Raw genomic sequence first — 12,392 nt, 5'->3', positions numbered from 1 at the left:
CGCTAGTTATTCTCACACTCTGTAACACAGCCAGTGCTCCAGAGCAATAAATGTCAGTGGTTTGGGTTTTGCTTTCACAAGTGTAAGAAAGACAGTATTGTGAAGTTATTGTGTGTGTGTGTGTGTGTGTGTGTGTGTGTGTGTGTGTGTGTGTGTGTGTGTGTGTGTGTGTGTGTGTGTGTGTGTGTGTGTGTGTGTGTGTGTGTGTGTGTGTGTGTGTGTGTGTGTGTGTGTGTGTGTGTGTGTGTGTGTGTGTGTGTGTGTGTGTGTGTGTGTGTGTGTGTGTGTTTTTTCTCAATATGGGTTAGGGTTAATATTTCGAAAAAAAAACATTGACTTTGACATTAAAGTCATACATTTTACATACATACAACAAACTTGTACATTATCTGAGATTAAAGTTGTAAAATTACTTGAAAAAAGTAGCAAATCTATCAGAAAAATCTCACAAATCTATAGGATATAATGTCGGAAAATTTGTGTAAATTGTTCTGCGACTTTTTTTCTGGTAAAGTTGCAAAAATAATTCTGGTGTATTTACTACTTTAATCTCAGAAATTCCGTGTTTTTGTCGAAATATTACAACCCTCCCCCGGGTCCATATTGTTTATTTTTCCTGCAATGGCCCTAACACACCGTCGTACATTCTCAATTTTCATTATCAAACTTGTTTTATTATATAGCATTTGGTTGAAAACAAGACGCAGGCAGATTCATTCTCAGATATGTTCTGTACAGTTGTTTTTCCCAACATGCATCATCAAACGTGGCTTCCTAACCGTTTTGGACTCTGATAATGCATTTTTTCCTCAGCATGCGTGATGTACTCCTTTGAAAATTGTTTGTGATGAAGACCTCGTTGCATTGGTTCTGATTTTAATTTGAGTTGATGGAATGCACTCTGCATCATCGCCACCTTTATTTCCATCATGTTACACAGCTGCTTTTGGAATGAAATGTCACTGGATAACCTGATTTATCTCTCTTGAGCTTTTGCACTGTAAAACTAAAGTGTCCTGTCATAGGAGTGGTTGTCCAGTTTGCTGCTGCATTTCCCTCCTGTACATTGTGTCTGAAATTAGAAAACTATAAAGAGCTATAATGAGATTACAGGTAGATTATACATTTTCAACATTAATTCAACAGCCTTGTAGCATTGTCAGGCCTTCCCACATTTTGGATCCTGAAATCCACATCTCATGTTTTGATATGGAAGATAATATGTCAACACTGAAATAGCCAGAATGCCTCATGTATGCTGCCGTGTTACACACTGTAGTTATGTGCCGTTCCGGTTTATTGTGATTTCAACTGGAACAGCTTGGAAGGATGACGGGTTGAAAAAATTGATGGATAGAACAGATAAGACATAGCTGGGCATTACATGAAAGCAAGCCTGCAACACAGGCCCGAGCAGTCGGTGTTGAAGGGAGGGATGGTCTGTCTGATCTGTCTGACACTATCTGTCTCTTAAGTTAATCTGATGGAGATGCATCCGAGTACCTCTGTTTTGTCCTTCCCTCTGCGTGTAGTTCTCTCCCTCTCCTTTCATCCTCCCCACGCCCGTTTGAGCAGCCTCGACGTGAGTGGAAATATGTGATCAAAAGCAGGTGTGGTTATCCATGTGATCACACACGTATCCAATGGCTCAGGACTCACTTTTCTGCCAGGTCCCGTTGCCCCACTTGACTGAGGGTGAAGCTCAGTCTTGCTTAGAACTTGAATCATCAAGATCCCCCCAAAAAACTGAACATGAGGCTGGATTTTTGAGAGGACAGCTAGGAAGTGGGAATCTTCAGGAAATTAGCTATTTGGCTCCTGTCAATAGTTCCTGAGTGAAGTTTGGACCTTTTTGTTGTTCAATTTTAATGATATTTTAGACCAGAAGTAATGTGCTTAAAATTGTGTATTTCCATGCAATGGAGATAGTAAAGGTCTGCTTTGTCTTGTAAATTCCTGTAGAAATGGTGCATAATAATTTGATCACTCATCACTGCTTATTGGTTTCAACATATTTTCAGTTTCTCTTCTTGCTCAAATAATTTGATAAGAATAGAAAGCAGGAATTGTTAAGAACCAGAATTGACAAGCAGAATGAGAATTGGAATTGATGATATTATTATACCTATTATGGTTTTGACCAACTTCCTCCTCTTGTTCGTCCTGGGGATCTGCAGGCCCTTCAGTTTTAGTCAGCAGTGGATTTTAAAAGTATCCTCATCATAAGCAGCAATGACTTGACCCCAAAGTCCTTCTACATGACCGTGCTCTTCCCCATGTCCCACAGAGTGAGGCCAGTTACCCTGGAGAGAGACCTCATTACCGCTGTTTACATTCAGAGTCAGAACATGAAGCAGGTGTGATTTTTGGCGTGAAGAGTTTTGCTTTTTAGCTGTGTTCTCTCTTCGTCACCACAGTCTGATAAAGGCAACAGTACTTCGGCTGTTGTACATGATGAGCAGCCTCATACTCCTCTGAGCTCTTATTTCCAACGGCAACCCCCATTTTTTGATAATTGTCACATACTAATCGTCCTTTTATGCCTTTTCCTTTTTCATTGTCCAACCAACACAGAGCAATAACAAACACATTGTGAGTGAAATATTTAGCAACCATATGGTTTGGTCACTCTACTGCTGCTACTCTACTTATTTTCTTGCAATGGGGATCATATGTAATAACTCCTGCAAAACAAAACCCATTAGACATTTTCAAAACTAAAAATAAATTCACAAAATTACGTCAATAGATGTTTTAATCTGCGTTAAATATTGAAACCTCTTCTTATTAAAATTGTGGAACCACAACAAGTCAAATGCCTGCTGCATCTTCCCGCCATCCCACCATGTGCGATGCTGTATGAACACAGATTAGAAAAAATACTCTGTTATAACCCTAAATTATACTTCGCTTCTTTATGGTTTTATGCTACACTGAGTTATTGTAAGCTTGCCAATATTGTGGTTACACAACTTCCACAAGATGTATCATTTCTGTCCCTTATGTCTGATTTCATTTATTTGCCCAGCTCTGTATTTAGAGTCTGACAAATCCTGTAATTCGCATACATGTGTTGTTTAGTTTCATGTGGTGTCAAAGGCAAATGGTTTTGGCCTCATGAAAAGAGTTGTTTCATGTTGCTCAAGTTTTAACAGTGGATGGCAGCCAACAAAACACAAGCCCACCTGGCTGTTTAGATGTTGTAGAACACACACACACACACACACACACACACACATACACACACACACACACACACACACACACACACACACACACACACACACACACACACACACACGTCTCTGATAATTTCCTCTTTTTTCTTTCTCTCTCTCACAGAGGAAGCGTTCTCTGCTCAGTACGAGAGTCTGAAGGAGGAGAAAGAATCCTTAACCAAGCTGCAGAAAGAATGCACTGCCAAGAGGTATGTGTAAACCTGTAACTAGCTATTGCTTTATTTCTGCATCGAAAACACATTTCTTAAATGCAATGAGCCCACTGAACGATGTGACTTGGTGTCTTGCTCAATCGTATTGACTTGTGATGAGATTACATCCTCCACCCTGTCTCCCACCTCGTTCTTTCAAAACAAGGGGATGTTTTTGCGGCTGGCGCTGCCTATTTATGTGTTCACTGAGTTTGCACATTGTGCTAAAAACCCTATCAGCCTATGTTTGCCTTGGCCAGTGTGGAGACGTGTGCGGAAGGTGCCGACCCTGGATACAGCTTTGTTTGTTGGAGAAGTACCTGGCAGTCACAGGGAGTGACCCAGAGCCCCAGGAAGGCCAGCAGGGCCCCACAGACCCAGCAAACAGGAAATGAATGCAGAAAGTTATACATCTGCCTGACATCCATCCCTTGGAAATATCTGTGTTGTGGATTTTTTTTTCAAAGAATTATCTCTTCTTTTTTTATATTTTAACTTTTTCCATTTTTTCTAGGAAAAGGTTATGCATGTACAGTACATTTTTCTCTTCCCGTTTGACCTTCACTCAAATTTTCTTAAGCTGTAGTAGATGCATTTATTAATGTCATTGCTTTTTCTGAAAATATCAAATTTACTTTCCAGAATCCATTTCCACCTGGCATTAAACTGTATCCAGATTGTATCTTGATATGATTTTAACCCGATTACATTTACACCTGGTATTAATGTGTCCTTGAATACAACTTACAACAAAAAAGATAGAAGAAGACACATAGAAGCAGATGGTTGACACTCTTGAAGCTGTGTTATTGTGTTTTCTTCCTTTTTGTGGTTGGTTTCGTCTTCACTCTGTCCACTGGTGTCCTTAAAAATGTAAGCACTGAGGAGAGGACTGCCGCCTGTGTTTACTGGCTAATGGCTGCTAGCTGCTAGCTCACTGGTTTGGAACAGTCGCGTGTGATTATGCCCACGTAGTTGTTGTATGTAGATTGACAACATAATTGCATTTTACACTTGTGTTTAACGGGTTCATAATGCGTCCCTGACCACCTCCGTAGGTTTGGTCGATCAGATCACAATCCGTCCTCTGTGCAATCTGATCACCCAGAACACATTTTGATGTCAGCTGTGACTGGTATTTGAACATCCAATTGTGAGTACACATAATCTCACACGTTTTTTTAAAATTATTATTTGTAGATAATGCTATACACATTTGAGACCATTTTAAGTCTGAGTTCTCTCCATTATTTATTTCCCCAGTAATCATCACAGCCCCCTCTGTTAAACATAAGGCTTTGCCAGTAGGTTAGCTTAGTTTAGCACAACAACTGTTAAAAGGGAAACATCTTGCTTGGCTCTGTCAAATGGGAACAAAATAGATTGTTTGGTTGGTACTAGAGTCTGAATACTTCCTCCACAACCGTTGGGCACAAGACAGGATGTGTGAATTTGTTTACTTATGCCAAGTGCCTGTGTAGATTAACACAAAGTATTTTGTTTATGAATACGGGGAAACATTAGGAAGGTCAGTGTGATGGGAAACATTAGTTTGCATGTATTGGAAAAAGGGTTTGTATCCTGGTTTAACCAAATGCAAGTGGAAGATCTTGATGGACAAGTGGCAGATCCTGATGGACAGATGTGTTGTTTCAGGTCAAACCATCATTACACACCAAACTGCCTCCTCTCTCACTTACACAAAGCAGCCACACACAAGGAAAGGGTAATGATAAGAGACTTCTAACCACAGGCAAACCCTAAGTCGGAAATTCATGTGAAAGGCGGGGAGCGTGAATGGAAGGATACATCACATCCAATAACCATTTTTCATCCAAAATCTCTTTTCATCTGCATGTTATGATGGACTCTTAACCACAAGTAGTGGTGTAAGTGTTGTACATGATACCCAAGGGAGAGCCACACTCTCTCTCACACACGCCATCCAAACAAAGCAGTCAGTCAGGTTAGTCGTCAACTTGCTGTGTAACTCAGACATAGGCAGTTTTGAGAGCATGAGTGTATACATCATTGGAGAGTCACTTTTAATTTACTGCTCAAATATTTGAACAAGCACCTTTTACCTGCAGATTGTCATAAATCTAAATTTTGAAAGTTGATTGAATTCTGGTGGGGTTACAACAGTTCAATAACTAGATCTGTCTTACATTTCCTTCTACTTGTACTCCATTTACTATACTTTACCTTTTGTCTGTAGTCCTGCCATATATTTACTGTAACATTCATTTTTAAAAGGTTGACCATAAGAATATTTAACTTTATTTTTTTTTTAAATTATTATTATTATTACTTTATTATTTTCATAATCAATTAATCTCTCGATTATTTTTCTTGATTAATTGATTAGTTGTTAGATCCATAAAATGTCATAAAATTGTGAAGAATGAAGATTGTGTTCCCCAAACCCCAACATGATGTTTAGTTTTGTCCGCACACCAAAGATATTCAGTTTAATGTCACAGAGGAGCAAAGAAACCATAAAATATTCACATGTAAGTAGCTGAAATCAGAGAATTTAAAAACGACTGTTCCAGCTCTACAAATCATCACTTTTTTTAACTTATTGATTTTTTGTATTTGTTTTTTCATTGTTGAATTATAACTGCTTCAATTGTCTTTTTGCTGTCTGTTATTTTAAATGTTCCTTTAATTGTAAAGTACATTGAGACCATGTCCAATGGGGATTTTACACTTTAAATACATTTTGATTGATTGATTGATCGATCAGCGTACAGTTCAAACGCAAGCCTCCATGATGGTATGGGGCTGCATTAGTGCACATGGCATGGGTAACCTTCACATTTGTGAAGGCAAATGCGGAACGAAACGATATATGAGATATTTGAAGCAATATATGCTGCCAAGTCAACGTCTTATCAGGGTAGGCCTCGCTAATTTCAGCAGCACGATGCCAATCCACATTCTGCACGTATTACAACAGCATGGCTCTGTTGTAAAAGAGTCCAGATGTTTAACTGGCCTGCATGTAGTCCCGACTTGTTAGCCATTGAAAATGTTTGGCGTATTATGAAACGTAAAATACGACAGAGACCCCTGGACTGTTGAGCATCTGATGTTCTACATAAAGGAAGAATGGGAAAACATTCCCCTTTAGTATATCATTTTCCAAAGCACTTACATTTTTTTTGTTTCAACATTTGAAATGTCTTTGTGCTATTTTCATTTACATATGGGGTTTAAATGATTTGCAAATCATTGCCTTCATCTTTTATTTGATGAAGTGAAACAGACGAAAAAAATTCACAGAAAAAAGGAATTTCTTCATATTTTGTCAGACTGTATATGCCGCTATATTTACAGTACAACTTGTTTCGCTTATTGATCTGGTACACTGGTCATTGCTTTAGCAGCAACAAGAAAAGTCAAATCATTTTTTTGCAATATTTTTATAATAATAATATGGTGCCTTTTACGAAGAGAATATTTTACTCCACCAAAAACTACAAATACTCCCTCTCAATCTGTGTTGCATAACTCAGGTCAGACCACAGCTGACACTGACAGCTGCTGGGGCAAACCGAGACTTTACCACTTTCCACAGGTCATAATTGCTGAATGTCTTCCAGCCTGTTTTGATAATGTGACAAGCCGGGGTTGATGGACCCAGCAAAGCTAATTGGGGCTGTCCTGTTATGGATATAGAATGGCCCGTAATTTGGCCATTGTGTTATTTTACCCGTGTTTTTTTTATCCGTCAAACTTAATACAACTCACTGCTGACTCAGTTAGCACTCTTCCAAGCGTGGCCTTAGACAAAGTGCAGACCCATAGACTGACATCAACCTGCTATCACACCACTCTGCAAGATGCATAAACTGTCTCTCTGTTCATCATATTTTCCATTACCAGTGGGTCCCAGTGGACCAATAAATAGCCTGGATGATTTCTGCTGCTTGGTTCCATTTCTTCCAATCTCCTCCAGCTACGCTTCCTCTCCGACAATCCCCTCTCTGCGTTTTCTCCTGTCTCTCCTTTGCCTCACCACTCCCTGTGTCCACCTCTCTGAGCTGCAGCTTCTATCTCATTGTGTCATCCTTGTGTCTGGTTTTGGTCTCCACAGAGAGCAGTTTCTCAAGTCCAACGCCCAGCTCACCTTCCGCTGTCGTCAGCTCCTCTCTGAGCTTTCCTACATCTACCCCATTGATGTGGTGAGTTGGACCTGGTGGTACACTGCTGCACAGTCATCACCTTTCTTGTAAACCTGCTTCTCTGATATACATTGCAGGAAAAAAAAACGGTTGCAAAACAAACTGAATCATTTAAACGCTGACACCTCAAGACAATGACTGTATGATTTAAAACAAGTGCGAGTGCCGGCACAGCTGGTGTTTTGTCCTGTGCAGGTTTTTATCTTGTCTGGCTCTGTTTCTGCTGTCTGTTCATCTTTAATATGAAAACCTCTCATTTCATTTCCCAGGCTAATCAGTCGGATTATGTCATCTGCGGAGTGAAGTTGCCAAACTCTGAAGACTTTCAAGGTAATTCATTATGTGTTTCAGGGTTACCTGAGGATAAACTGTGGTAAGGCATGCAGAGCAAATGTTTTGTCTTCGCTTTAATGTTTATGACTATATGGAGATCTTTGGCAAAGCAGAACATTTTCCATTTTGAAGGCAGATGATATCATAGAGACAGTATCTATGATATCATTTTGTCTACTGCACATGGCAATTAGGGTATTATGTGCATGAATGATATTATTTTATAATTACCCGTGTGTTATTTTAATGCGTAAAAGACATAATGACATAATTGAGTCATCAGTTGTGAGCCACTATTTTTACCCGCTAGGAATGATTGAGATCCATCTTCACTCTGACTTGTTTCATACAATCAGTCTTTCCCGCTCAGAAATAGCTGAGCAACAATGTAATGCAATGCAACGTTCGTCAGAGACAGCATTCGAATGCAAATTAACAGACATGCACAGACCACGCTGGGTATGTTTTTGTTTCTTTAATTATCCTGTTAAATGTTGAGGGTTTGACAGCCTGTTTGAAGGCTGGGCAGCCTCTCTGTCAACACTTGGCCTTTCTGATCTCTTGCTTGTTACTGATGGAGGAGTTGTTCAGCATGAACACAGCTTGTGTTCCACACCCACCACCCCAACCCCCCAGTGAGACATCCACAAAACCTTCATGGTTTGATAGAAGACACAGTATTGGGCAGCAGAACATTAAAAATAAGTTTAGTCAGTAGGCAGCTACAGCCAAAATAATGAATCTTATAATTTTTGGTGGTGCAGGGCAGACAAGGGGTCATGCTTTATGTGTTGTGATAAATGGGATTTGCTGTCACAGCGTGGGGGAACTTTATGACTTCATGACTTCTCAGTTGCTCAGATAAACGGGGGACAGGGGGGAAGTGAATGGTTAGATTTGGTCTGCAGCACTTGTCTGACATTGAGAACACACCAGCTACTGTCCACTCAACAGTCTCTAGCTCCACTTCCACACAGCTGCTGACACCAAGCAGGCCTCTGAACCCATAATTCAAAAATGCCACTCCCAATCTCCTCCGCTCCCTGCTGTCACACTCCACCTGTTCGACATCTTTTATGAGCGCACAGAAGTGCACTGTAGTGACAGCCAGCAAATTTGTGTTTGCAGCGGTCACCTGTTCCCTTAAGGTGGAGACCTGTGTCTGCTTCTGCCGGACAGTCTTGCATAGGTGGACACCGAGCAGTGAGTAGACTATCGAGCATGTGCTGTGATAGTAGATAAAAAGAGCAGAGAGTATCCTAATACATTTACTCCTAACTAACCTTTCCCATATCCCCTCCAATCTGGTCAGGTGACTTGTGGTTTGGGAAATTCAATTCCAATTCATATTCACTCACTAACTGTTGTGTGACCATGAGACGTCTTGCAAAAGTCTGAACTGCATGTAAAGAATTTGTATAGAGATGAGAGGAAGAAAGGATGGAGAGGCATGCATTTTACCCCCTCCATTTTACCCCACTGCTGACCCCTACTCCAATTTGTGTGAGGTCTGCCCCAGAGAGAGACTGTTCAAGTCCAGAGCTGTCTGGATGGGCGTTGAAGTCAGGTTAAAGAGGCCTACAGGGGAGGATGTTCCACATTAAGAGACCAGGGTCAGAGTTAGTTGGAGTCCTAATCCCACTGGGGGTCAAAGTGGAACAGGGTGGCACTGAAGCATATCTACGTTTCACGTTTAACTTAAGCCTACCTTGTCAGCTCAGCCTGACCAGGTACCAGCAGTCTCCAGTTGCACCCTGAGGTGCCGCTTATGTTAGCATGTCCTTTAGTTGACCCAATATTCCTGTTAGTGTCACGCATCATCCAAAAGCGCTGGAGGCCAGGAAGCTGTTTACTCCAGGTACCTTAGCTGCTGTGGAGGGAAGAAATAAATGCAGGGAGAGGAATCATACAAAGCAGGCTTTTTGTGTTGAATTGAAAAACAGACATTATGAGCCAAGGAGTTGGCAACTCAATATTGCCATAGTCTATTATTTCAAAGCATTAAGATAAAAACCACTGTGATTTTAGGTCTTTGCCTCAGGCAGTGTCCTGCTGCCATTTGAGAATGTGAAACCACTTAGAATGTAGTCTTGAAACCATTTTTTTGTGCGAGATGCTTTGCTGTTTTCTTTCCCTGTCAGAAAATGTTCACAGAGGAATCCAGTCTTCCTCCTTTAAAGTTACTGGGCCTCAGAGGGGATAGTTCCACATGATGTTTTCGCCTCCCAAGTGCATATCCCAAAGAAATTGGGTATCCTACTGCAGCCAATGTTTTTCAAAATGTATGCTATGTAGCTGTGCCACATTCTGTATCACTTTCAAAACACTTTGCCACATGAATGCAACTCTGCTCTTCCTCCTGTGAATACTTGGCTACCAAAACATCTCCGGTTCAATGTTTAGACTTTTTTTTTTGGAATCACAAGATGTGGACATTGTTTATGGAAACACAATGTATGAAAGTACATTCCAAACAAAAACATTGCTTTTGATATGATAAAATACCTACTCTGCGTGATTAAAACGCTGAGACTTTGAATTAAATTTGAATTCGATTGTAGGTTTTGAGAATCTTGATTGAGATCACCTAAACGTTTCGTTTCCTGTTGAAATGAACTTGAACTAATGTGCAACTGACTGGTGCCTGTCTTCTTTGTGTCCTGCAGCTAAGGATGATGGGAGCGTTGCAGTCGCCCTGGGTTACACGGCACACCTGGTCCTGATGATCTCGTGCTTCCTGCAGATCCCTCTTCGATACCCAGTTATTCACAAGGGTTCACGCTCCTCCATCAAGGACACCATCACCGACAGACTGACGGAGAAGGAGAGAGAGTAAGTCAGCGGAAAATGTGACATGGAAGCACCAAACATCTAATCTTAAGATTTTTACACGGGTCTCTTTGGTCAGGAATGCTGACATAAATGGTTGGCCAAGTCTGTATTCTTTGCTGCACAATGCTACATGGCAACTAAAGTGTAAATGTTCTTTTCTAATCAATGATAGAGGATATTTTCTTGTGACTAGGATAGACTATAGCTCTTAGTCAGCGTTGTGTGGACTGTACGCTTTAGTTCCACTTTCCCAAAATATTTGGATCACATGCACTGATGTTCAGATTAGAGGCTCTATTTTCACGGCTGTGTGGAGACTGTGGCATGAGGTGCTGTGAGCATGAAACAAGCCCTGCAATTCATTTAGTGTTCAGACCACATGTGTTGTCAACACAGCACCAATCTTTTTATAAACCTGGTGACTCTGCCAGTGAGCACAAACAAAATGCACGAGGGAACACATACAGAGCATTTCTGAATAATGTGAACAAGCAGTTTTTAAACAATCTCAAAATTCATTTTTAATGGCAGTGAAGATAGACCTCGTCTGATGGAGTATAATCATGATTGTAATTGTTTTGGCCAGATTTGATGATGGTGAATCAGGAAACAAGTCATTTGTTTTAGAAATAGACATTTTCTTCAATGCCCTCATGTAAACAGGGTTATTATGGGTAACTGTCAGTTTATACAAACATGTGAGGGTTCAAACAGACTATTGCTGCACTCAACAGTGTATGTTGCAGTGTGGTTTTTGTTATTGTAAACGGAGGTAGCAAACCCACTTCATTTGAATACAACTTTATTGATCATTTAAGTAAAGCAAAACATAAAATGTTTTACATTAGCTGTTAAAGGACATTGTTTAATACTACAGTGTGTGTGTGTGTGTGTGTCAAAAACTATTTGGATTTCTTCTCCCAAAGACTTGCAGGACTGCAATTGAACAATGTAACTGCCAATTTGGCCTCGAGATGTTGTACTTTCTAAAGTGTTGCACAATCGTAGTCTGTGTGTGGAAAATAATTTTATTTATCCCACATTTTGACCACAAGGTTTTCATCAAGGTACATTATGATCATTCGATTGTAAAATAAATAAACACATTTTTACATTGTTACCGAAATTGTGCAACACTCACAATGGCCGCTTTGAAAATTGCAATGACTATATTAAATTTAGCAAATGTACCAATTCTCAAGCCAAAGGTACATTTTTCAATTACAGCGTTGCGAATCGCTGGGAAAAAGGAAACCATCACATAATTTTTGGCTCAGCACCTTGGTGTGCGTTTGTGAGTGAGATGATTTTCCAAGACATTTTTTCTTTTTTTCCAGCAAACACAAATCTAAATAGATTTTTCCATATGGGATCCCCACTGTTTGTCCTTATGTTATAAGAGATAGTAGATAACTGTGAAGTGTTGATGATGTAGTACCAGTCAGTCCATCCATCCATGCATTTTCCAACTACTTGTTTTGGTCAGGATGTCAGGTCGTCTTAGGTAAAGTAGGTAAAAGTGACAGTGAACAGTTGTTGGCTTCCTCTGCAGTGTAGTGTGAAAGAGGGATCATATTTGTCTTCATCACACCCCTCAGCTGCAGCCT

At 40.3% G+C, this 12,392-nt stretch overlaps 1 protein-coding gene across 2 annotated transcripts in view; it reads left to right on the top strand.

Moving 5' to 3' along the window:
* uvrag (UV radiation resistance associated gene) overlaps positions 1 to 12,392 on the top strand; it is an 85,791-nt gene that overhangs the window by 24,960 nt on the left and 48,439 nt on the right. For both annotated transcript variants that reach the window (XR_004790144.2, XM_035625395.2), the window contains exons 9-12: positions 3,343 to 3,427; positions 7,533 to 7,620; positions 7,890 to 7,950; positions 10,620 to 10,785. Coding sequence is in view for 1 of the 2 variants with exons in the window: in XM_035625395.2 (XP_035481288.2) it covers positions 3,343 to 3,427; positions 7,533 to 7,620; positions 7,890 to 7,950; positions 10,620 to 10,785 (400 nt within the window). In the remaining variant the exon portion in view is untranslated. The remainder of the gene's footprint in view (positions 1 to 3,342; positions 3,428 to 7,532; positions 7,621 to 7,889; positions 7,951 to 10,619; positions 10,786 to 12,392) is intronic.

Source organism: Scophthalmus maximus, chromosome 2 (genome assembly GCF_022379125.1).
Source record: "Scophthalmus maximus strain ysfricsl-2021 chromosome 2, ASM2237912v1, whole genome shotgun sequence".
Taxonomy (NCBI): domain Eukaryota; kingdom Metazoa; phylum Chordata; class Actinopteri; order Pleuronectiformes; family Scophthalmidae; genus Scophthalmus; species Scophthalmus maximus.
This window is presented reverse-complemented; position numbering and strand designations above follow the sequence as displayed.